The sequence below is a fragment of the Talpa europaea genome (assembly GCF_964194135.1).
Source record: "Talpa europaea genome assembly, chromosome: 9".
NCBI classification, from domain to species: Eukaryota; Metazoa; Chordata; class Mammalia; order Eulipotyphla; family Talpidae; genus Talpa; species Talpa europaea.
Genome location: NC_140076.1, coordinates 1,307,879 through 1,331,844, shown reverse-complemented (window position 1 = coordinate 1,331,844; position 23,966 = coordinate 1,307,879). Strand labels below are relative to the sequence as shown.

Here is a 23,966-nt window from a genome sequence, read left to right as displayed (position 1 = left end):
AGGGTCACAGCACAGCTGAGCATTCAGGAGCCTGCAGAGGTGGGCGGAGGCCCCCCCATCCCAGGGCAGAGTCGGGACACTGGGCTCCGCCCAGCGCAGCGGGTGCAGAGAGCTGCTGCGGGCGGTGAGCGGCCCCTGCTCGGAGGAGCACCCCGCTCCCCGGGACACGGGCCCCTGCAGCATAAAAGCAGGTTCAGAAATGCCCTACGTCACCTTTGCAGAAAGACGTAAGTTTTTTTTGGAAACTACCGGCGGTGGGACCCTGAAGCGGCCCCTGCCGGCCCCCGCCACGCGGTCAGCGATGCTGGGGAGCCGGCCGCTTCCTCCTGCGCGCCTCCTGGGGCCTGTAGACCCTGGCGGGGTCGCAGCTGAGGCCATGGGTGGTCTTCTTGTGGCAGGCGATGTGGACCAGCTTCAGGTTCTCGCAGGTGAAAAGCAGGCCGTAGAAATACTCCCAGTCGACCTCCCTCCCGTTCTGGTCCCTGACAGCCGCGGCCAGGGCAGGCACGACCGTCCGCTTCTTTTCTATTCTGCAAAGCAAGGTCAGGGCCAGTCACCGCCGCCAGCTCCCCGCTCGGCCCGCTCGGCCTCAGCCAGCTGAGCCGGTCCCAACCGGGTGGCCAGAGGCGAAGGAGGAGCACGTCCTCTGCGGACGGGGCTGGCGGGAGGTGGGCACCCAGGGGCCCCACGGGCATGGTCCAGCGGGTGGTCCCGGCAGGGCTGGCCCTGGAGCAGCACTGGTGGGCGCTGGAGATGCCCCCAGAGTCTCGGTGTCCCGCCCAGTGAGGCCACACCTGCCCGGTCTCACCTTTAAAATTTTCTAATACTGAAGAACACAGAGGAAAGCTGGCGTCAGCCCTGTTCCCACAATTGCTCCCACGGCTGACGGGACCCTGTGCCCGAGGCCGCACCCTCCCGCCTGACCGCGTGCGGCGCGCATGGGCGTGTCTGCAAGAGCTGGCCCGGCTCCGTGCGAGCGTGTAGTGTTTACACGCTCCCAACGCCGGAGCCGCGAGTCTGAGCGAGACGGGGTGAGAAGTCTCCCGAGGCGGCTGTGCCCAGGTGGGGGGAGGCGCCCTCGCTGGGGGCTGAGCGAAGGGCACCTGAAGGAGGCGCGCTGTGCTCAAGGAAAGAAGGGGTTCCGGGCGGCAGACAAGGCGTGGCCAGACGGGGCTCCCGGGACGCTCAGGCCGGGGAGGGGGCCCGAGCCACAGGGAAGGAATGAGGCCTCGACGGTCACGTCTTCACGATCTTCAAACCCTGGCCTCTGGCCCAGCTCTGGCACAGGCGCGCCCTCCCAGGGGGCAGGGGCCGGGAGCCGCGCCGTCCACTGGCGCGACTCTGCGGGGCCCTGGGCGGGGACGGGCCCTCCGGCCCCCCCAGCCTGTGCCCTCTCCTCCTGCCTTCCACCTGCGTCCCGTCTCTCGCCCTTTCAGACACCGGGACACGGAGCCGCCGCTTCCGAGGCCCCTGAGCCTCCCCGCAGACTAACAGAACCCAGGAGGGCCGTGGGTCCCTCCAATCGGCAGCCACGCTGGCCAGAGGTGTGACCCTGGGCCCCGCCACCTGTGGGTGGTGTGGGGGCGCAGTCTGGGGCTGGCGGGGCCTCCAGGGGGGCAGCGCGGGACCTGAGCTCAACTGTAGACTGGCTGGGCACAGAGACCCCATGGTGGGGGACCCCGCATCTTGTGCCGGGGTGATGTGCTATGAGAACACATGGCTGAGGAACACAGTGGGCAGCAGGAGCGCCCGAGGCTGCCACCTTCTCAAGCAGGAGCGGGGACAAGATAAGCGTTTCCTTATGCTCAAGGGAGAGCTGTAGCTTAAGGGAACTTTCTGCTCTTTTGTCCAGAACAGACCGTCCTACAGCCCACCTGGGACAAGATCCACCGGCCGAGACTTGTGCCTGTCGAGGCAGGGGATGCCCCGTGACCTCCCTGTCCCTGCCCGTGAGCGCCCCAATTTGCCCGCGGGTGGAGCAGGTGAGGGGGACACTGGTGGGCGGGGGCTGGGCCAGCTCCTGCAGAGCCGCCGCCCCCGGTCGGGGTGGAAATCACTGTGCCCGTGAACCTCCGGCTCCATCACCCACATGCTGGGCCTTAGGAGCCCACGGCCACTGGGGGGACAAGCCGACAGCACCCCGGGGCACAGACCCAGCTCCCGGTCATGTGACACTCACACGTGGTCCAGGTTCCAGGTGCTGAAAAGGACGCGGCTCTCGCGGTTGCCGTAGGGGTTGATGGAGTGTCTGGACGCGCAGCCGTCCGCGTCAAAGGGGCCCTGGGGCGAGAGCGCACGTGGGCCGGGTGGGTCTGCAGCACGGGCACCGCCCAGCCCCACCACCACAGGCGCCTGGTCCACGGGGCGACTCACCTGGCAGGAGAACCAGCCCTCGGGCGTGCAGAGCCGGCCGCCCGCCTCCGCGCTCCTGTCGAAGTAGCTGCCGTTGTACTGCGCGGCCCGCAGTTTCTGGGCCATGGCGTCCACGACCCGCTGGTAGGCCTCCCGCGCCCGCACCCCCTCCACGGAGGCGTGTGCGCTCACCTGCAGCAGCCAGGAGCAGGGTGAGGGCTCCGGCCCGTGCAGGGCCCACCCCTCATGTCCCAGTACGAGCCTGCGTGAGGCGCCCGAGCGCAACCCCGAAGTGCCTCTGGGCCGGAAGCTGGGGCGCAGTGAGGGTTGTCCCGGCACCCATCCCCCGGGCTCCCACACCACCCCCTTACCGTCCCCCGGGGGCTCCCGTCTCCCCAGGGGCTCCCGCTGCAGCAGGGACACACCGGGAGGCCAGGGCGGGACGGCCAGGACCTCGCTCTGGGCCCAGCGCCGCGCAGCCGGAACCCACCTCCCTCAGGTAGCTGCGGATGCGGCTCTCGCAGCTGTACCTCAGGTAGCTGCACTTGCTCCTGAAACGGGCCTCCAAGCCTGCCGGGGAGAAGGGAGGGTGGCGGGGCCCGCAGGGCAGCTGGCGGCCGCTCCCTCTAGCAAGTTCCGGTAGCGCCCCTGGGTGTGTTTGCTGGCAAGGTCCTCTGGGCCCCCAGCGTGGAGTGTCCCAGAGGCCAGCAAGGGGCTTCTGCCGGCAGCAACTCGCGCCTCCTTTCCCGCCAGGCTGTCCCCCCTTCCACGAGGCCGACGGCCGCCCCTCAGGTGGCGATGACCACGGCTGGTGGTGGCTGAGCCCCGGGGACTCCGCGCTGCGTGAACCGGCCAGGCCCAGGGGACGCTCTGCCCGCGCCACCGCTCGGAGCCCGGGCGGCACAAGTGGGGGCCGGCGTCCCCGGGGTGGTCACTCAGGGCTGGGACACCCGGGCGCCCTCCCCCGCGGGGGGCAGGCGGTGACCCGAGGCCAGGGCGGGGTGCGGGCGCCGCGTGGGGACAGGGCTGCAGACGGGGCCCGCGAGGGGACGCTGACCCGCGAGCTGGCGCTGACCCCGTCGAGGGCGACTCCGGCTCGCCGCGTTCGCGCCGCTGCGGGCCGACCGGGGCCGACCGGGCCGGGCCCGCCACGCGTGGGGGAGCCCCGTCCCCAGGCACCTTCAAACCAGGCCGGGTCCTGGGCGCGGGTCTCGGCGGCGATGTTCCCGCTGGCGCTCAGCAGCAGGTCGGCCAGGAGCTTGCGCCGCAGCGGGGCGCGCTCGTCCGCCAGCAGCTGCCGCGCGGCCCGGACCAGCCCCGCGTGCGGCCGGTGGAAGGCGCCGAGCAGGCGGCGGAGGTCGCTCGCGTCTGCGGGGCGGAGAGGCCGTCGGCGGGCGCCGGGTCCCCGCCAGGCCCGGTGGGGCGACCCCCGCGACGCCCCCGCGCGCGACGCCCCCGCGCCCCCCGCCCCCGCGCCGGGCGGGCCACTCACAGCCCTGCCAGGTCTGGCCCTCGGCGAGCAGCAGCAGCTCCGCGTGGGCGGGCGCGCGCCGGAAGCCGTCGGGGGTCAGCTCCGCGCCGTCCTCGCTGCGGCACAGGCGGGCGCCGCGCTCGGGGACCTGCGGGCGGGAGGGCGGGCGTCGCGCCGGGCCGCGGGGGGGGCGGGGGGCGGGCGCGGGGGGCCCAATCGGTGGCGGGAGAGCCCCGGGAACGCGCGCCGGGGCGGGTGCGCGGCGGCCGGGCGCCCCGCGGGAACGAAGCCCGCGCCCCGCGCCCGGCGTCCCCCGCCCGGCGCCCCCCGCCCGGCGCCCCCGCGCACCTGCAGCAGGCGGCAGCCCTTCCGCAGCACCTCCGCGGGGCTCCGGCCCGCCACCCCGAACTTCTGGGTCCCGAGCAGGGCCCGCAGCTTGAAGGTCCTGAGCTTCCGGGGCGCAGCGCGCATCCTGGGGGGGCCGCGAGTGCGCACGGTGGGCTCCGCCCACGGGACCGGGCCCAGGCCCGAAACTGCACCGCCCAGAAGGCCCGGGACGCGGGCCCGCGCGGAACCCCCTTCCTCGGTAGACCGGGGCAGCGGGGCGCGGCCAGCGCGCGGCTCCGCCCGCTGAACTACATTACCCAGAAGCCCGGGCAGCGGCGCGCCGGCTGCGCAGGCGCAGGGGCGGCGCGCAGGCGCGGGGGGCCGGGCCGCCGGGCCTGGTTGTCATGAGAGCGGCGGCCGCGGCGCGGCTGAGGGGCGCGGGCGGCGCGGGCGGCTCCTCGGCTGCCTCCGCCGCTGCGGCTCGGGGGTGCGGGCCGGCCCGCGCCGGCGGGGAAGACGCCGCCTGAGCTCCGCCGGGGCGCGCCGAGGCCGGGCTGCCCGCGCGGTGGGGCCGGGGCCGGCGGGCCGCCGTCCAGGAGGTACCGCGGCCGCGTTCCGAGCCGGGCGCCGCGGAAGGGCCGGGGCGCTCCCCCGACCCGGCTCCCCCGGCCCGGCCCGGCCGAGGGGGGCCCGCGGCGTCGGGCTGGGGCCGCACAGCCGCGCTGCTGGGGTGCGGCTCCGCGCGGGGCGGGGGGGCCGGGGCCCCGGCCGGGCTCTGCCCCCCGCGCTCCCGGGGCCGGCGCCGCGGGAACTGGCGCCCCCGCCCCGGCGGCCCCAGGACCCGAGCCCCCAGCGCCGGGGCCCCCCAGGTGAGCGCCGGGGGCCGAGGACGGGCCGCCGGGCCCCGCGCGCGTCCCGGGGCGCTGCAGGCGCGAGGGAGCGAGTCCCAGCCCCGCGCCCCGGGCCGCGCCCCCCGCGCCAGGCGTTCCCCTGCCCGGGCGGGCGCTGCGAGCAGCACCGGGCCCCGCCCTCCCGAGACGACCCCGCGCGCGGTCGGGCCTCCCTCCGGGCCAGGGGTCCGACCTCGGGGTCCACACCCGGGCGGCGGGCGAGGTCAGAGGCCTGAGCCCGCCGGGCGGAGACGGCCCCCCAGGCCGCCCTGGCCGGCCTTTCCCTGCGCGGGCTCCTCGTCTCCGAGTGGAGGTGACAAAACCCACATCAGAGGTTTTGTGCGGGCGCGAACCCGAGCCGAGCGCTGAGCCGGGTCCTGGCACCCGGCGCTGGAAAGAGAGCGCCCGGGAGCAAGGCCTGCCAGGGGAGCCCCGCGCGGGCATCTCAGGTTTTTAGAACTTCAGACCTGCCAGCTCGTCTGTGTAGTAGATGCCCTGAGTTAGAGCCCGTCTTCCAGGCAGGACGGCGAGTCGCAGACCCCGCTCTGAGAAGCGCTGGCGGGATGGGGGCGTCAGCAGGGGTGGGCTGGTCGGTAGAGCTCGGGCTGAAAGTGTGAGGGTTGTCGGGTGGGAGCCAGGAGCCTCCTCCCGTCCCCTGGCTTGGGCAGGGCATGGATGGCAGCAGCCTGGGTGGTCCAGGGCTCCTGGGACGGGAGTGCTGGCCTGGGTGTGGGTGTGTCCAGAAACGACAGGGGCATCGAGGACAGGCAGGACCGCGGGGAGGGGGCTGACCACGATTCGGCATTTCAAAGGCCTCCCCCGCCCTGACAGCCCAGCAGGCAGGATGCCGCACAAGATTGGATTTGTGGTCGTCAGCTCATCTGGGCATGAGGACGGCTTCAGCGCCCGGGAACTCATGATCCACGCGCCCACCGTCAGCGGGTGGCGGTCCCCGAGGTGGGCTGGGGGCAGGGGCGGAGGGAGGAGGGTGCTGACAGCATGCGGGCTTCTTGCACCCCAGCTCCGGATTGTTTTTTTTTTTTTAGAGATTGATTGATTTATTTATACAAGCACTGGGTACAGTCAGAGGCGCAGGAAGGTGAGAGAATTCACCAGAGACAGAGCTGAGAGTAGAACAGGCAGACTGACGAAGGACACTGCTGAGGGGAGCAGCGGGCGGCAGGAGAGGTCTGCGCGCCATGCGGGACCCTCCTCCGGTGGCCAGGGAGCAGCCGGGGATCGAACCAGCACTGCAGAGGCTGCGGGCAGCTTCGCTACCCAGCGCTCAACTGCTGTGCCACCAGGGAGGCCCCCCGATTGTTTTCTTTTCTTGAGCTTGCTTTGTCAGAATGCAGTGTGTGATCCGGGTAACACACTTGTCAGGATGGCAGATCCTCCGCTGACAAGGCTGCGGCCACACACCTGCCGGCAGCCAGGCCGTGCTGACATCTGGAAATCCCCATAGTTGTCATGTGATCGGGCGGGAAAAGCAAACGTATTTGCTTTCAGGTTTTGCCAATTTCCACAAGAAATTGTTCTTCAGATGGTGGAGAGATGTCGGATAAGGAAACTGCAGTTACTGGCACACCAGTATATGATCTCAAGCAAAATCGAGTTCTATGTGAGCGAGAGCCTGCCGGAGTATTTCGTTCCTTACCAAGCAGAGCGCTTCCGAAGACTCGGGTGAGCGGACAGCTCCGTGTGGGGTGGCGCTGGCCCCCAGGGCCCCGCTCGGGCAGGGAGGGGCAGTGAGGAGCTGTGCGTCCCCCGGCCCAGGCTGTGACAGTCCCCTCTCTCGGGGCTCTGCGTGTCAGGCTTCCCCCGGGACCTGGCAGCCACATCCTTATGCCCCGCGCGGCTTGGCAGGAACAGCACCGACGTGGGCTGGCAGGTTCGCCTCCGGCTGCCTCCTTAGATCTTCTCCGCTTAGAAGACCTTCCTTTAAGCCTGCCGGTGGGGGGCCAGGGCACGGTGGGACTCCCATGCGACACAGGTGCCGCCCTATCTTCCAGCTACGTCTCGCTCTGTGACAACGAGAAGACGGGCTGCCGCGCCCGCGAGCTGAAGTCGGTGTACGTGGACGCCGTGGGGCAGTTTCTGAAGCTGATCCTTCACCAAAACCACGTCAACAAGTACAACATCTACAATCAGGTGCGGGGCTTCTGCAGCTCTGCTCCCCTCCACAGAGTCTCCTTCCGGGGTGTCAGCTAAGGGCCTCTGGGGCAGTACTGTCCCTTGGGAGCCTCAGGGACCTGTGGCCCCCGCACTGGGATGTGGCTGGTCCACCAGACGTGTCGTAAGCCAGCTCAGGCACAGAGGTGGCCCCCAGGGCAGCAGACGATGGCACCTGGGCCTTTTCTGCCCCAACCCCCACACACTCGCTGGTAACTCGCTTCCGTGGCCCCGGCTGCAGGGACCCTCGGAGGGAGGGCGAGACCCCGGGCCTGAGAGACGAGCCTCGTTCACTTGGGTCTCGGCCTCACCTCCCAATCTGCCAGGATCACAGGAGGTGCCCCGTAGCCCCTAGAGCACTGGTCAGTGCATGGCGTAGTCCAGCTGGAGGGTTTTGGCTACTGTCGTAGCATCTTTAAACGTCAAGGTGGTGTTTTGGCTCCACGTTACACCGTTTATGTGCATGACTTACAAAACCCGCTAGTCCTGTATCTTAGCGTGCTCCCTTACAGCTAACACCCCTTCCCGCCTGCCACCAGCAGGTCAGCGGGCGGTCCAGGGGCTAGGCCACCTGCCAGCTCGGCTCTCTCGTAGGTCGCCCTGGTCGCGATTAACATCATCGGGGACCCGGTGGATTTCGGAGACGAAGGCCACGTCGTAAGTGCGGGGAGGTCGACTCCAAAGGGCTCTCTGGCTTTGCCGCAAACGGTTCCTTGCAGACCTTTCTCCAGGTGGCTCACGGCCGCACAGGCAGTGCGTGGGGCAGTGCGTGTGCTCACCCTGCTGTCGCAGGAGAGCCCAGCCGTCCCTCCCAAAGGCTGGGGGCTTGGTGTCAGGTCACCCCTAGTTTTGGGGTTCTTCTCTTCCTCTGAGATGCTGAGCAGAATATTTGCTCCCGAGACCTCTAGGGAGAAGCTGATCGACCACTACCTGGGGCGCAGCGCAGAGGACCCGGCGCTGGAGGGGACATGCTCCGCGTAAGGCCTCCCCACCTCCCCGTGGGCGGTCAGTCCGCGCCGCCCCTTGCGCCACAGTGTTGATTCATGCCCACTAGTTTTCCTAATCACGGGTGACTTGAGGCGCTTCTCCCCGGTTCAGCTCCAGCTGTTCTCTCTTGAGGGCCACGGCCCGGCTCCTGCAGCTCCCGCGCTGGCCTCTCCCCCAGCACAACCACTCAAGCCCACCCCTCCCCGGCGTGTTTCCTTCACGAGGTTGCTCCGCTCTGTGGCATCTGGCAGGGAGTCCCAGTGCCCTCTCGCCACCCTCTTGCTGGCCCACACGCGGCTCTTGATGTGATCCTACACGCGTGGGTAGTGGCGCCTCCTGCCTCTGGTGCTGAGCAGCAGCGCTTGTCTGAGGCCTGTTAGGAGGCACGCCGTGCCGCTGGTGGCCGCCAGGGGGCGCCCCGCTGGCCCGGGAATTCACCTCCCCGCCACACAGATTCACTGTCTTGGGGTTTTGGATAAAGACACGAGGTCTGTTTAGTGTCCAGGCACTCAGGCCGCCTGGACTCGAGTGGACAGATAATCCGGGTAAAGTGGCTAACGAGGATCTGGGCCTGCTCCTCAGGCACTGCCCCTGCTGCGGGCGCCTGCCCCATGGGGGGCCTGAGAGGTGCCGTGGCCTGTGTCCGGTTGCACTTTGGATTATACACATGTGCCAGCTAGACTTCTTGATAAGTAACGCTCTAATCAAAGCGTCTCTTTATATGCAGACGTCGAGGCGAAGCTGGCCAGTCACCACCTAGAGACGCAGGTGGGGCCCGGGGCTCTGACAGCTGCCCGGGCCACGTGGTCAGTCTTGTGGCCAGCGCTGCTGTTGCAGCCGCTGCCCTGAGAGAGCCAACACCTCCCCGCAGGCGGGAAGGCACGCGGGAGCCGGTGCTGCTCCTGGAAGGACTCTCCTGAGCCCTGCAGGGCTTGCACGCGGCTCCCCCTCTGTCGCCGCCATGTGCGCTGACCTCATGCGCATGCTGTGGGCCAGAACAGCACAGTCTACACGCAGGCCGTGTGCTCGCTGACTGAGTGAGCGCATCTACCCAGGGCCCAGCCGCCCAGGGGCGCAGGGGAGCCAGTGTCAGGGCGCAGCTTCTCAGTCAGACAGACCTGCCTGCCCAGAAGAGCCATGGTCCTGCCGCCCGTACCCCATGCCCCTGCCCTTGTGTCTTCTCTGGCCGGGCACGCTCCCCCATCAGGCCTGGCTGGGGCCCCTCCCGACTGTCTCCACGGCCCACCGTGCAGCCACAGGGGTGGAGCCAGTCTGAAGCGCTGGCTTCTCCTCCTCAGGAAGTCTGACTACATCTCTCCACTCGACGACCTGGCCTTCGACATGTACCAGGACCCCGAGGTGGCGCAGATCATACGCAGGCTGGACGAGCGGAAGCACGAAGCTGTCCAGAAGGAGCGCTACGACCACGCCAAGAAGCTGAAGCAGGCCATCGCTGACCTGCAGAAGGTGGTCCCCAATACCTCCTCCCGGGCCGTCCAGGTGGGACCCCCACATGCTTGAAGCGGAGAGGCGTGGGGGGGGTTCATGGGAGCTGAGCACAGTCTGGTGCCAGGCTGGGGAGTGTCAGGGCAGAGCCCGGCACACTCGCGTCCTCCTTGGCCGTGGGGGGCACGCGTGGCAGGAAAGTGAGATGACCGTGAACTCGAGGTGCTTTTTAGATGTGGACACAGCCGGGGCAGGGGCTCCGGCCCTTTAGTTTTCCGGCCGCCAGGCGGCATGCATCTTTTGAACCGCTGGCGGGTCGCACTGCAGGTGGGCGAGCGTCTGGGCCGGTACGAGGTGGAGAAGCGCTGCGCCGTGGAGCAGGAGGACTACGACCTGGCCAAGGAGAAGAAGCAGCAGATGGAGCGCTACCGCGCCCAGGTGTACCAGCAGCTGCAGCTGCACGACCTGGTGGGCGCCGAGCTGGTGGGCACGGGGCCGGGGCCCGGGCTGGTGGGGAGGAAAGCCTAGGGGGCTCGTATGGCCCTCACCCACACGAGCCTCTGTGATGCCCAGGACTGTCCACTGGTCACTTCAGCTGGGTGCTGGCCAGGTGGGGGTGTGTGGCCGGTGCCGGCAGGGGACCCACACTAAGGAAGCAGGGGGCGAGCCAGGCCTGGGGATGCAGCGCCTGTTTCCTGTTGGGACCGTGAACCGGTGGCAACAGCCCTGCCCGCACCCTCGAGGTGCCCCCACTGCCACCCAACCACAGCGTAGCCTTGTCACCGGAGGCCAAGGCCCTGCACCCGGGGGTGGGTAAGCTCACGGGGACGCTCAGCTCTGACCACGGCCCTGCCAGCCCAAAGGTGCGAGCGGGGACAGGCCACAGCCTCTGTGCCTCAGTGTCCCTGCCATGTCTGGGTGGAGGGGACAGGCGGGGTTCCTTATGTCCCCACACCTGCCGCGTGCCCCACATGCATAGACCACAGTGGCGATGACAGGCCAGACATACTGCGTCTGCAGGCGGGGGCGGCAGTGCTCATTTTGAGCCTTAGTCTGCTTGGGCTGCTGTACACCCCATCCCCGCTCCAGGGCCCCTGCTGGGTGCGCATGCCCACAGGCAGGCATCTGCAGGGCACCCGCGGCCCTTGGGGGCTGCTCTCTGAGCTCTGGTTGGCCGGGCACGAGGCGGGCAGGGCTGCTGTGGCGATGACACTGGGAACTGAACGCCCCGTTTTTCCCCAGATTCGAAGGCCTTCTGATTTGCCCTTGCAGCCCCTGGCACACCCCAGCAGCCCTCGCCTCCAGCAGCCGGCGCTGTCGCCACCCCCGCGGGAAGGCAAGGCACTGGGAAGGCGGCTCGACCAGCCTTTACTTCAGGAAGAGCCCGCAGCGCATGCCCCAGACGAGTTTCCTCCGCGGGCCGCAGCAGAGCCACCACCTGCCGCAGACCACCCACTCCGGACCCAGGTGGGCAGCTCGGGGTCAGGTGTGTGCAGTGTACTCAGCAGACACACGGCGAGGACCGGGCGGTATATACCAGCCTGCCCCTTCCTGCCGCGTCCCAGGCCAGGTCAGCTTGCTCTCAGCCCGCCCCAAGGCCCCACTGGGCGGCAGCCGTGCTGGGCGGCCACGCATCAGCCCCCAGTGGTGGTCTTGGACACGAATTATGCTTCATACCTCAGCTTTCCTCTCCCGCATGCATAGACACTGTTTAGAGGCGTTTCGGGAGCAGATGAGTGTGTTTGTGAAACACCCACGTGAACCACCTTGGCAGAAGCACAGTCCCAGTCACGTGTGCAGTGGCTGCGCTTATTAGGCTGCTAGCACTCACGAGGGGCTTAAGTAGTTGTGTGGGTTTCAGGCTCAGTTTGACCCAGGCGCTCCGCCATGGAAACCTGGTTTCCCCCGCCCGGATGCTGCTGTTCTGCCTCACATTGGGGCCAGCCACTGTCACGTGGCTCACCACTTCAGCCGGTGTGGCTGCTGGGGGGGAGAGGGGCATGGGCCCTTCTGAGCAAACATCCTTCTCTTGGTGGCCTTAGTCACAAGCCCGCCTCAAGGAGCTTCTCAGGACCTCCCTGCAGCTTCTGGTCTGCATGTCTATGTGGCAGTGCCTGGGGGCAGGAAGGAGGGGCACCAGGGGGCACAGGTGCATCCCTGCAACCAGGAGCCTGGGGTACACGAGCAGGTGTCTGCTGCCCACCATGGCCCCACACGTCCCAATGCCCTGGACACCTCATCCTGAAGTCATTGCTCTAAGCTGGGCTTATGCTTCCATTTAAAATACCGGTTTTTCTCTGCATGGCGTCTTGAGGGACTTTATGATTCAGTAAATTTAGTAACGTGAGAAACAGATTGTCACTCGGGGCATCCTCGGTGTCCCAACGAGTGCCATGTGAATGCACAGCCGCCCCTCTGCCAGCACGTGGGGCCCGCGCCAGACCAGGGCAGGGCATCCCCACCGCATCGGGAAGCTGCCCGCTCACCCATCTCACTGTGCCGTCTCCCCGTGCGAGCATCGGCCTTGGAGGCCGGGGTCCGTCTGGGCTCAGTGCCTGGGCCTGTGGGTGCTCGGTCAGTGTCGGCTGGCATCATGGGCGAGTGGCCGGAAGCTGCCAGCCCTGAGGCTCCCCAGAGAAAGACGGCCCCAGGGCATGCACCCCGACTGCTTGTGACGGCCTAAGGAGAGGTCAGTCCCGACCCGGCCGTGCTGGCGTCAGAAGACAGGGCTGTCAGACCCTTGAGTCCAGAGCAGGGGGCCTGCGGTGGGCAGCGTCCAGCTGGGCCCCCAGGGTGCTGTAGCCGCCCACCCTTCCTCGCCCACAGCCCGAGCCCCTGCCCTACGATGAGCGGCCTCTTCCTGCCACGCGCAAGCAGCCCCCACCGGCAGCACCCGTGGAGCCAGAGAAGAGCGAGGCCGAGGCCAGCGAGGCGCCCAGAGGCGCGGTGGGGGAGCCCGAGCCCCTGACAGAGAAGGCCTGGCGGGAGGCCAGCCCTGCCGTCGAGGTGCTGGGCGAGGCCCTGGTGAGCGGGCACCCCTGGCCGTCCCTCCCCCTCACTGGGAAAGCGCCATGGGGGTCACTGACCACATGAGGTGGCAGACCCTGAGCCGGGACATGGGCCCGCGGGTGTGGGCTTCGGGTCTGGGCCCGCCCCAGTGTCCCCCGCGCCTGGAAGGGACCCGCGGCACCTGTCCGGAGCAGCATCCCCAGCGAGAGCCTGTGGTCACGTCCACAGGCCCCGGTTTCCAGGGCTCCCCGGGGCTGCGGTGCTGGCCCGTTGTACCGTGGCCTTCCGTCTCCCCAGCAGGAGCGGGATTTCTCTAGGCCCGCCTCTACTCCACGGAAGCCTTGTCGGGACAGAGGCTTGTGTGCGCGTGGAGCAAACCAGGCGGGGGCTGGTGTGGGGGCTGGCGTGGGGCGGGCCGGAGCCCCAGTGAAGGGTCGCCCTCGGCAGGTGGCCGGGGCCTACTCCAGGACGTGGTCGTTCCGCGAGGACGCGCTGCTCGCCCTGTACAAGCGGCTGGCGGAGGAGCCTGTGGGCGCCCCGCGGGAAGACCTCAGGAGCGCCCTGCGAGCCGCCGTGTTCCTCGTCAGAAGGGCCATCGCGGACATCGTCACCCCGGTGAGTCCCACGCCTGCGGCAGGAGACAGCAGCCCTGGTGGCACTGGGCACCCAGCGCCCGGGGCGGGGTGGGGCCTCCAGGGGGTGCCCTCGCAGCCTGCTGACGTTGACGCAGCTCCCCGCACACCCGCCTCGCTGCCCGGCCTGTGACGGCCTCCCTTGTGGGTGCACTTCCCTTAGGTCTTTCAGGCGTCTCTGAAGCTGCTGAAGATGCTCATCACCCAGTACATCCCCAAGCACAAGCTGAGCAAGCTGGAGACGACGCATTGCGTGGAGCGGACCCTGCCCGCGCTGCTCGCCAGGACCGGCGACTCCTCCGCGCGCCTCCGCGCCCTGGCCGCCCGCTTCATCGAGGTACAGGTCGGGTCCTGCCCGCCGGTGCCCGCTCGGGACGCTGAACACCACCCCCCACCACACCCCCCTCCGCCCCGTGACCTCCCAGTTCTCACAGCATCTGTGTGGTGCGTGTGTGGCGCCGGGGGAGGACCCGGAGCCATCCGGTTCTCTGGGGAGTGTCGCTTCCAGACGAGGAGCCCCGGGCCCCTCTCGCTTGGGAGCTGCTGGGGGAGGGAACGGGAGAAAGAGACGTGGTTTGGCAGCAGGGGCCGGGCCAGGCCAGGCCGGCAGCCGGGGCGCCTCACACCGCATCAGTCCTGGGGCCGGCCCTTCGCTGCTTGTTTTTGAGCCGAGTGGAGTCCGAGTCGCTCGGGAGAGCCGAGGGGCCTCTGCTGGAGGTCACAGCCGCGCCGCCCGCCTGACGGCCAGCGTGTGCCAGTCCTGCCCCTGCCGGCGCTCCGCCGGTCTCCGCGTGCAGGTGGGCCGGGGAGCCCCGGGTGGCAGCTCTCACGGCAGAACTCATTCTTTAGGATTTTAAAAATTGGAAAACTTTTTTCCTGAGGCCAGGAAGTCCTGAGAAAAGACAGCTCAGGGCCTGCACCCGGCGCTCTGTAAAGCTCAGGAGCCCGGGTGGGGCTCGCCCCTCGGCTTCTGCTGGCGGCCCTTCCGCCTCCCTGTTGTCGGGCTTGCCACGGCCCTTCCTCTGTCCCTGTTTTTTTCCTCAGGGTTTGCTTTGAGGGTCACGCTTAGTTGTAATAAGTTGCCTCTAGCGTTTTCCAGTAAAGAGATAACAAATCCTGTTGGTTTTTACAGGAAATGGCCTTGTTTAAGGAAGTCAGGTCTCTCCAAATCGTTCCCTCTTACTTGGTGCAGCCGCTAAGAGCAAACACCTCCACGCACCTGGCGATGGGTCAGATGGACCTCCTGGCCCGGCTGCTGAAAGACCTGGGCACCGACAGCTCCGGCTTCACCCTGGACGCCGTGATGAAGGTGAGTGCTGGGGCCACGGCCGCCTCCACGCCCAGGGCCTGGTGTCTGTCTAGCAAGGCTTTGTTGGGGGGGGGGGGGTGTAGGTGAGTGGATGATGGTTTGTGAACGGCAGGGGGGGTGGATGGGGCAGCATGGGTGGAGTGTGCAGGGGGATGGCTTTGGAGAGAGATGATTGTTTGATTGTTTCGTCTAATAGGTGAGGACCCCCTGGTCTTTCTGCCTTTGTTAAATTCTGTTCCCGCAGCTTATTCCATTAGTGGGCGGGAGTGTTATGAAAAAGTGTCTCTTGTTATGTTAATGAGGTTAACTTTGGGGAAACCTGCGGGGCAGTGGTTGCCCAGGAAACCAGCTTCCGTGGAGGGTTGAAATTCCCAGTCCCAACCCCAGCCTCTGTTGCGAGGAGAGGAGCTGGGGTCAGTAGGGGCTGGGGCCGCCCTGAAGGCCCGAGGGGCTGGCGCCCTCCAGTCCGGGGTTGCTGACGGGAGCCTTGAAGGCAGTGGCCCTGTGCCCAGCCCCCCCCCCCCCACCAGCCCCTGCCTCAGGCGCCTTTGTCACAAATCTGTGTTGAGCCAGAGGCCTGAGTCCTGTGGGGGCAGGAAGGCAGAGGGCAGGATCTCTGTGACCAGGCAGACGGGTGAAGCAGGAGTGCTGGCGCCCTCGGTGGCTTTTCAGGCTTTTATTGGGATTTACCAGGCGCGGCGGTCCTCCTAGTCCCTGGCAAAGTCTTCACTCTTCCTGGGCTCCCTGGCGTTCTCTTGGGGCCTCTGCGTCTCTCCTGGTTCTCTTCTGCTCTCTTGCTTGTTCTCTTGCTCTCATTCTGCTGCTGGCGACCCCGTGACGCCGACCTTAAAAGCCCAGTCTCAGCTCAGGTATACCTGTTACAGGGCGGGAAGAGGGGCACCCCAAATCCCCCAAACCTGCCTGCTCTAAATGGGTTCTGCCATTCGCCTCATAAACACAAAACGTATGATACTTTAATGAAAAAGGAACTTTAATACGATTAGGAAACAACACAGGAAAGGCAAAGGATATAGTCTTCAAATCAAACACCCAAAGTGACCCGTCCCCTTGTGGGTAAAAGTCCATCCAAATGGGATTGGCCCAGAGCAAGGCCCCAAAGCCTGCCACAGTCTTAAGCACCTTCCAGTGGGGACCCACAGAAAAGGGTCAGAAACAACCACACGAGTCTGGAGGGAAAAGAGCAAAGTCAACATCAAGATAAAACCCACCATGGTCACCTCCCCACGGGTCTCACCCACATCTGTGTCACCCCGTCCACGACCACAAGGCAAGTGTAGTTTCTTCACGTGTCTCTAGGCTCCATGTGCCTCCTCCAGGGCTCCTTCTGGCTCCATCCTGCTCCTTCCTTCCTCAGTCTCCTCTTCAGCTTCTTCTCTCCCTGCCCAGCTCCACCCTCCCTTGGGTGGGGCAGGAAACCTGGAACCTCCCCCTTTCCTGAGGATCCCCTGTTACAGACCCACCTACGTACGCCCACACCCCACTCCAGGTGCCCGCCATCAAGCTTAATGGCGGGAGGGCAGAAGAGCCTGATACTTTACTTACCCTACAGTCCACTCTGCAAATCCTGCAGCCTCGGGGGACCTGGGACCTCAGACTCGGGCCTTCCCAGTCCGTCAGAAGCAGAGGGGAGCCCGACTGGGAAGGCCCGAGTCTAAGGCAGGCACCCGGCCTGCTAGGCGCCCGCCAGCCTGGGGCCAAGGCCAGAGCTGCAGCGGGGTGGGTCTGGGAGGCCACACCCTCCTGTGAGCTTGCACTTGGGGGTCAGGGCAAGTGGGGTCTGCACACCTCCTAGATCTGACGAAGCTGGCTGGTGGGGGTGGCCTCAGCATCCCTAGCCCCCCACTGCTGCTGGAGTTGCGGTGCAGGACACCCCCTACACAACAATCCCGGACCACGTGTGGGGAGATAGTTTCAGCGCAAGGAGAACAAGTCGTCTCCGTGCTTCCACCGTGCTGGAAGCCAGGTTGTGCAGGCGTGCCCACCCTCGGGGCCTGCGCGGCCCTCACGTCCCCTGCCCGCCCTTCCGGGCAGAGCTGTGGGAGCCCACACGGCTCCTCCCCAACCCGCGGCCCGACCCACCCTGGCCCCGGGCTGCCATCGCTCATTCCGGCCTCACGGCAGGCTCTCCCCAGGCCTGTTCTCACTCAGACGTCTGACGTGGACGCTGCAATAACCCCCAACACTTGCTCCGCTGGGCTTCCTGGCTCCCCAGGCCCCTGCCCTCTCACGCCCGTCCTCTCCCCTCTCAGCGCCTCTGCCCTGCCCTGCTCGCTCAGCCTGTCGGGGCCATGCACCGGCCTCGCCTCTGCCGTGCACACCCAGTCCTGCCGGACTCGTCCACCTCACACTGTTCAGAGTGACCTGGACCCTCTCCTGACGCTGCCTCCCCTCCCGAGGCGCCCTCGGTGCTCCCTGTGGGGGCAGGAAGCCCCCACTCCCCGTGTTCTAGTTCCATTCCCACCCTTCGCTGACCGCTTCTCAGCCCTGCCGCTCCGCGTGCTCCTATGTGTGCAGGGCCTCAGCTGGGCCACCTGCCCCCCTCCCCGCCCGTTCCGTGGCGGGCGTGTGGCTAGACCCTGCCCGGGACCGCTGCCTTGCCCCAGCCAGGCCACCACCGCCTCACCTGCTCTGTTGGCTCCTGGGGGCCTCCCCCTCCCCCACTCACCACTGAGGCCCTGCCTGCGCCCCCAGCTCTGGACAGCTGCCTTAACACCCCCAGGTCACACGCAGGCTCCCGCCTGGCTCCCAGAACCTGCCTTTGACTCTGCAGACTGAAGTTCCTTCCTGAGTTGGCCAAAGCGGCCCTCCTGGCCCAGACAGGCCCACACCTGAGCTGCACCTGCTCTAGCACGGCGCCCCACAGCCTGCGGCCGCCTCCCAAGTACAACCCGCTGCCGCCACCCTGCCCCCGCATCCACCTCCCCTTTCCTCCACGGTGCTGTGAGCCGCCCCAGGTGTGCCCTCATATGCCACACGTGCGTGCACACTGCCCTCACACAGCTCACCGCATGCACACACAGCTCCCCACATGCACACGTGTGCACGCGGCTCACCACATGTACATGCACACGCCCACACGGCTCACCTCATGCATACGTGTGCACGCTGCTCACCACATGTACATGCACACGCCCACACGGCTCACCTCATGCATACGTGTGCACGCTGCTCACCACATGTACATGCACACGCCCACACGGCTCACCACATGCACACACACCCTGCACACAGGGCCACCACCCGGCAGGAGCACTCAGCACTTGAGGAGACCGCCCCCGCGGGCTGGCGCACTTGCTTTGTTTATTAAACACTCTGGAGCCCAGTCACCGTCAAGCCGGGGTGGGGACGGTGAGGGGTCCCTCTCCTGACGGTGGCCTCACCTCCCAAGGCGCCCCGCGTTTGGGGCGTTTCATAGTGTCTGCGAAGCTGTGGAGGACAGAGGCAACGAGGCCCGCCGCTGCTGAGAAGGGCCCGCCCTCCGACAGCGTCGTGTGTGTGTGTGTGTGTGTGTGTGTGTGCGCGCGCGCGCGCACACACGCGAGCTGGGATGGCCTTTGAGCTCGCGGGGATTCTGTGTCTTCTTAGTTTTCACATCTTTATAACGTTCGTGATCTCTGTCACGTTGTTCCTTCGAGAGTCATAATGCGCCCCCCACCCCCCACCCCCAGTTCGCAGCCAGCGCCCTGGAGCACCGTGTGTTCGAGGTGCGGGAGACGGCGGTCAGGATCATCCTGGACATGTACAGGCAGCACCGGGCCTCCGTGCTTGACTACCTGCCCCCGGAGGACGCCAGCACGCGCAAGAACGTCCTCTACAAGACCATCTTCGAGGGGTTTGCGAGGATAGATGGCAGGCCTACTGAGGCCGAGGTCAGGGTGAGTCGCGGTGCGAGGGTCGAGGCCCCCATGCTGGCTCTGGGGGGCGTGGGTAAAGGACCGTCCTGGGCCCGGGGTGGCCTGCTCTCCCCCGGGAGCCTGTGGGCGCGGGCCCCCCAGGACGACCAGTTCTCTGATGAGCAAACACTGAACAGGCGGTTTCATCTGAGCCCTGGTCCAAAGCTGGACAGTGCGGGTGCGGCCGGGGGCAGACTGTGCCACCGCCGTGGCCCACGCAGGGATTTGGCTCCCAATCCCTAAAGAGCTGTCCTAATGGGACATAATTTTCCCACCAGGCACAGAAAAAGGCGGCCACGGAAGAAGCAGAAAAACGGAAGCGAGCAGAAATGAAGGCCTTGCAGGGGCAGCTGGCGGCGCTGAAGGAGACGCAGGCCGGAGCCCAGGTTGGAGCCCAGCCCCCACCCCCAGGGCTGTGTGCGCGGCCGTCGCTTCTGAGTCAACTGGCGGTAGATGGAAGGGACTGACCCTAGATGGGCCGCAGGCCACGCGGCAGGCGCTGCTGGCCAGCTGGGCCTGAGCACGTGCTGTGGGCATTACACAACACGGCCTTTGAGATCAAGTGTAATAACGAGAAATTCTGGTTTCTGGAGTAACGTTTTGCTTCAGTGCGGTCAGAATTGGCATTTGCTTTCGTCACACCAGTAACAAATCTTCAGTTAGACGGACGCCCGGCCACTGCCCAGCCAGGGATAAGCGTCGGACGGCCGTGCGGGCCAGCCTCTGCGCACCGGCGCCGGTCTGGAGAGCTCACGTGTGGCTCCCGGTCATAAGCTGGGGAGCGCCAGGGCGGACGGGGTGGGCCCGCGCAGGGCCGCCACGTGCCCTCGGCCCCGTGTCCCCGGCACTGGTGTCGGGCGACAGGTGGGGATGGAGGGGCTGGGCCGGCGCCTTTCTGTGGCCCGGACAAGGGGGCGTGGGACCTGGAGAAGCCCCAGATTCTGGGGAAGCCCCAACCTGTGAGCCAGGTAGGGGTGCATAGGGCAGCCGAGCCCCCAGAACAGGACGGGCACTGAGGTGGGGGAAGACCTGGAGGAGGGGCCTGGGGGTTTGGGGGGGAGGGGCTGTGAGAAGGGGCTGCAGGTGACCCCCCGCCTCGCCACAGCCCTTCCAGAGTCGCGTCTGTTTGTCGAAATCCTAGAACTAAACCCTTTCAGGGTCCACATGCATCCTGGGGCGAACCTTGCTCCCGCTGCAACCGCATGTCACTCATTTTCCCATTTTTCTGTCTTAGGTGGAAGACGGCAGGGTGGTGAAGTCCGCGCATCCAGGTGGGTCTTGAGGGGCTGCCGGGCTGGTGCGCTGTGCCCTCGGGGAGGGTCTCCAGAGGCTCACCGGCCCGCGCTCCCCACCTCCTTTTTTCCAGATGCTCAAGGAAGGAAAGCAGCCCCGCCCAGCGCACCGGAAGTGCTAGATAATCACTACCTGGACAAGTGAGTCGCTGCTGCCCAGGCCTGCTGGGAGCCAGAGCTGCCCCCTACCCGCTGCCCACAGTCCCTCTCGGTTACTTTCTAAACTAGGAAAGCCCCTTCCGACCCGTGATCCTCTCGCCCAAGGTCCTCACCTGGTCTAGATCGTGGCGGGGGCGGGATGACACGCCTGCCGCCTGCTCCTGCTGCCGGGAGTGGAGGATCCGCCTTGGGTACGACACCCTCTCTGTGGGGCTGCAGTTAGGGCTGAGGCCCGAGCTGGCCGAGCTCAGACACCCACAGGGTGAGGCTGCGCCTTAGGGCACCTCAGCCCACCCTGGAGGAAGGCCGCCCCGGGCCTGAGGCCTCTGACCTCCCTGTCTCCCCCCATCTCTCCAGCCTGTGCATCTTCTGCGGGGAGAGGAGCGAAGCCTTCACAGAGGAGGGCCTGGACCTGCACTACTGGAAGCACTGCCTCATGCTGACCCGCTGTGACCACTGCAAACAGGTCAGTTTGGGTGGCCACCATGCGTGGGCCTCGGTGGCGGAGGAGATGCCCTGGGCAGGCAATTGAGTGCATAGTGCCCGTCGTTTGGGGCTGACTTTCCTGTTTGTGGGGCATAACACCGCCCTACACACAACCACACGTCCAGCTCAGGGACTAGCACAAGGAGACTTGACTGAGCGGCCACCGCCATCCTGGCATGCCGCCCGCGCCGACACGTAGGGTGCTGCCCCCCTAACCTGGGCACCCAATGTGGGGGCGCCACTGCCTGGCCAGCCCTTTAGCCACGAGGGTTTGGGGCTGGTCAGCGTGAGGCTGCCATAGCCAATGTCGCTGCAGACGCCTGTCTGGGTCCCGGCACCAGACATGCCCCTTGTGGAGTGCAGGCCCGCGGCAGGCCACGGCATCCCCCACCCCCTCCCCTCGCCTGTCCATGTCTGAGGGTCTCGAGGGATGGACACACTGCCCCGCGTTCCCGACTAGGTGATCCTCTTCAAGGGGGTGTTTCTCGGCCTGTTCACGATACTCACCCCAACCCTGTTCCAGTGTCCTGGCTGAACAGGCCTCCCGATAAAGCAGTAGACTAAGGGGGCAAGCGTGACCCTGGTCCACTCCGGGACCCTCTGGAGGAGCGGACCACATCCCTGGACCTGGCCATGCAGACCCCAGGCCCTGGTCTGTGCCTGCCCTCCCTGGGGTGTGCAGCAGCCTGAATGTGGAGGCACAGGCGCCAGCCAGTGGCTCCTGCCAAAGCAGCCAGAGACGCCCAGCCTCCCACAACCCTACCTGCTCAGCCCTTCCCAGCAGGGAGCCAGGGTCTGGGCACCCAGGTCCCCTAGGCACCGCCAGGCAGTCCTGACCTCACACAGGCCAGGCAGCGCCAGAGATGGCTGCTGGCTACTCAGGTCACGGGCCGCGGGCGAGGGGCCCCTGGCAGACCTGAGCCGTGGGCACAGTAGCAGTGGGGGAGAGGTGGGCCCCCTGCTGCATCCGCTGCCCTCAGCCGCCTGCTCCGCCCCGCGCCCGCCGCCCAGGTGGTGGAGATCGCCAGCCTGACAGAGCACCTGCTGACGGAGTGCGACCGGAAGGATGACTTCAGCAAGTGCTACCGCTGCAGCGAGGCCGTCCCGAAGGAGGAGCTGCCCCGGCACATCAAGATGAAGGAGTGCACCCGTGAGTGTGCAGCCCGCCCCCCGCCCGGCACCCACTGCCCCCACTCCCGGGGCTGCCAGGTGTGGGTCTCCACGGCCACTCAGTCTTGTCTCCCTGAAACCAATACAGCTGCCAAACCAGAGAAGCTGGCGAACCGCTGCCCCCTGTGCCACGAGAACTTCGCGCCGGGAGAGGAGGTGAGCCCCTCTGGGCGGGGGCGCCGGGGCCCGTGTGGGCTCCGCCTCTGCGCACGTCAGTCTCGGGTCACTGGGGTCTCTGGCCACTGTCAGCAGTGGACACGGCCCCGAATACCCACACCCCATACTCTGCTCCCCCGTGTCAGCCGTGCCGTGACACCTGCCGTGAGATGGGCCGCCCCCGCCCCGCCCCCGACGGCCTGCCGCTTCGGTTGGCCTAACCCCCGAGCCCGGGGGGGGCCCAACCCCTCACATGCCCCTGCCCAGTCGGGGGTCCCCTGACCCATCTGCCATCTTCTGTTGCTCAGAAGTAGCCACAGGGAGGGGCATGTACAAGATGACTTGTTGGGGAACCCCCGGGCTGTGCTGGTCCCTGGCTGATGTGGCGCCTGCCTCCTGATTCCAGGCGTGGAAGGCTCACCTGATGGGCCCCGCCGGCTGCACCATGAACCTGCGCAAGACGTACCTGCTGCACAGGGCGCCCCTGCCGCTACCTGGTAAGCCGAGGGGCTCGCTCCCTCCAGTCCATGTGGCCCCAGGATGCCCCGGCCTGTCCCACTGCTTCCTTAGCGAGGTGGCTCGTCCTGGGACAGAAATTCTCACCAGCACCAAACTAGGGCTGCTCCCCAACTATGGGCGCAGAGCTGACAAGCCAGACTTGGGGTGTCTGGGTGCACAGCCAGGCCTTGCTGTCCTTCTGTGCACCTGCTTGGAGCTGGAGAAACCAGAGGCCCCTGCAGGCCCCCAGCCGTGGTCACAGGCCAAGCAACGCTTGCTGGGGGCTGTTCCCCGCAGACAGGACACGGCACAGAAATGCCGAGTTCCATTAGAAGGTTGCTCCTGACCCAGAGACGGGGGCACCCTTGTTTGTAGGGGCGTGTGAGAAAGGGACTCTGACCAGGCTCCCTGGCGGGTGCGCGCGGTGAGGCACTGCTGGGCCGTCCATCGGTGGTCCATCTGCTTCGCTTTGGGGTGACTTCGCCGGGGCTCTGCGCTCCGGGTGGTGCCGGGAGCCCAGGCCAGCAGCGCCAAGTCCCGTGTCTGTGCTCTCTGCAGGGAAAAGCCCGGCAGCGACCAAAGCAGGGCCCTCAGGGTCAAAGGTCAGCAGCAAGATCCCCACCCCAAAGGGAGGCCTGAATAAGAGTTCCGGCCGGACACAGACCAAGCGATGACGTGACCCACCGCCGTGGCCTTTGTCCCCTCGGGGGCTGAGCACGTCTCCCGATCCGGAGCCCACCTCTGGCAACCCCACGCCCCGGCCCCACCGCCGCGGCTCTGGCCACATTTGTCCTCACGTGGCGGCCGAGCGCATCGCTGACCAAGAGCCCGCCTCCCAGAGCCACCTCGGCCTGCCCCACCTCCGGCCTCCAGGCTGCCCACCTGTTCGGGCCTCGGGGTCCAACCCCGGAAGGGAAACGGTTCTGTGTGGCGCACACTGGAGTCCATCCCACAAGCTTGCTGGGGCTGCTGACAAGGCCAAGGGGTCCCCCTAGAGCGTCCCTGCAGGCTCTGGCACACTGTCTCCATGGTGTAGACCCACCAGACGTGCCCCTGGCCATGAGGGGACAGGAGTGGGGTAGCATGTCTCCCCGTGCCTGTCCCCACAGGCACTGTGCACTAGGCCTGGCGGGACGGCCTCAGTCGAGCCTGCTTCCACCTGCACAGGAGATAGAGGGTTGCCCCCTCACGCCCTCCCCAGACGCCTGCCACAGCGCCCGCTACCACTCCGCGTCCAGGTGGGCAGAGGCTCACAGGGCCTCGCTCCGCAGCCTTTCCTCAGGGAGCTTCCACCCTTTACACACGTGACGTTCTTACAAATAAATGATGAAATGACCTTCCTGCTGGTGACGCTGGCTCCCGCCTCTGCGTCATCCGAGCAGCCACTTCTCAGCCCAAGGTGAGCCCGCGCGTTCTCGCCTGCCTCGGTTAGCCTTCCCCCGGAGCCAGTGATGCCAGCGGCCTGGTCGGCCGCACCTCCCTCTTGAGCCCGCATGTCCGTGGAATTGAGAGTTTGCTTTGCTCTGACACTTTGTCCGTGCTTAAAACACCAAAACGTGACAAAAGCCAACCTCAGGACCCCGGCCAGCCCTCCAGTCCCAGGGAAACAGGTCAGTCTGCTCCCCAGTGGGCGGCAGTGAGGAAAGAGCTCATTGGCCTGAAATCCGGATACAAAACCCCCGCCCCAAAGAGGGGC

General features: G+C 66.8%; 2 protein-coding genes across 2 annotated transcripts; one reads left to right on the top strand and one right to left on the bottom strand.

The window, feature by feature from the left end:
• Positions 1-295: 295 nt before the first annotated feature.
• DFFB (DNA fragmentation factor subunit beta) lies at positions 296-4,294 on the bottom strand (the record flags this gene model as incomplete). The annotated part of the gene is made up of 7 exons (XM_084244048.1): positions 296-530; positions 2,180-2,280; positions 2,374-2,544; positions 2,843-2,922; positions 3,532-3,720; positions 3,845-3,971; positions 4,172-4,294. 7 exons carry the CDS (start codon positions 4,292-4,294, stop codon positions 296-298), a joined length of 1,026 nt encoding a protein of 341 aa, XP_084100174.1.
• Positions 4,295-5,812: 1,518 nt separating this feature from the next.
• CEP104 (centrosomal protein 104) lies at positions 5,813-22,944 on the top strand (the record flags this gene model as incomplete). The annotated part of the gene is made up of 21 exons (XM_084244047.1): positions 5,813-5,997; positions 6,550-6,723; positions 7,053-7,191; positions 7,807-7,869; positions 8,113-8,189; positions 9,498-9,666; positions 9,973-10,155; positions 10,389-10,508; positions 10,888-11,112; positions 12,472-12,669; positions 13,102-13,269; positions 13,450-13,623; positions 14,419-14,595; positions 18,285-18,491; positions 18,788-18,926; positions 19,876-19,942; positions 20,318-20,426; positions 21,458-21,596; positions 21,705-21,772; positions 22,179-22,269; positions 22,829-22,944. Exons 1-21 carry the CDS (start codon positions 5,885-5,887, stop codon positions 22,942-22,944), a joined length of 2,916 nt encoding a protein of 971 aa, XP_084100173.1. The 5' UTR covers positions 5,813-5,884.
• Positions 22,945-23,966: the final 1,022 nt, after the last annotated feature.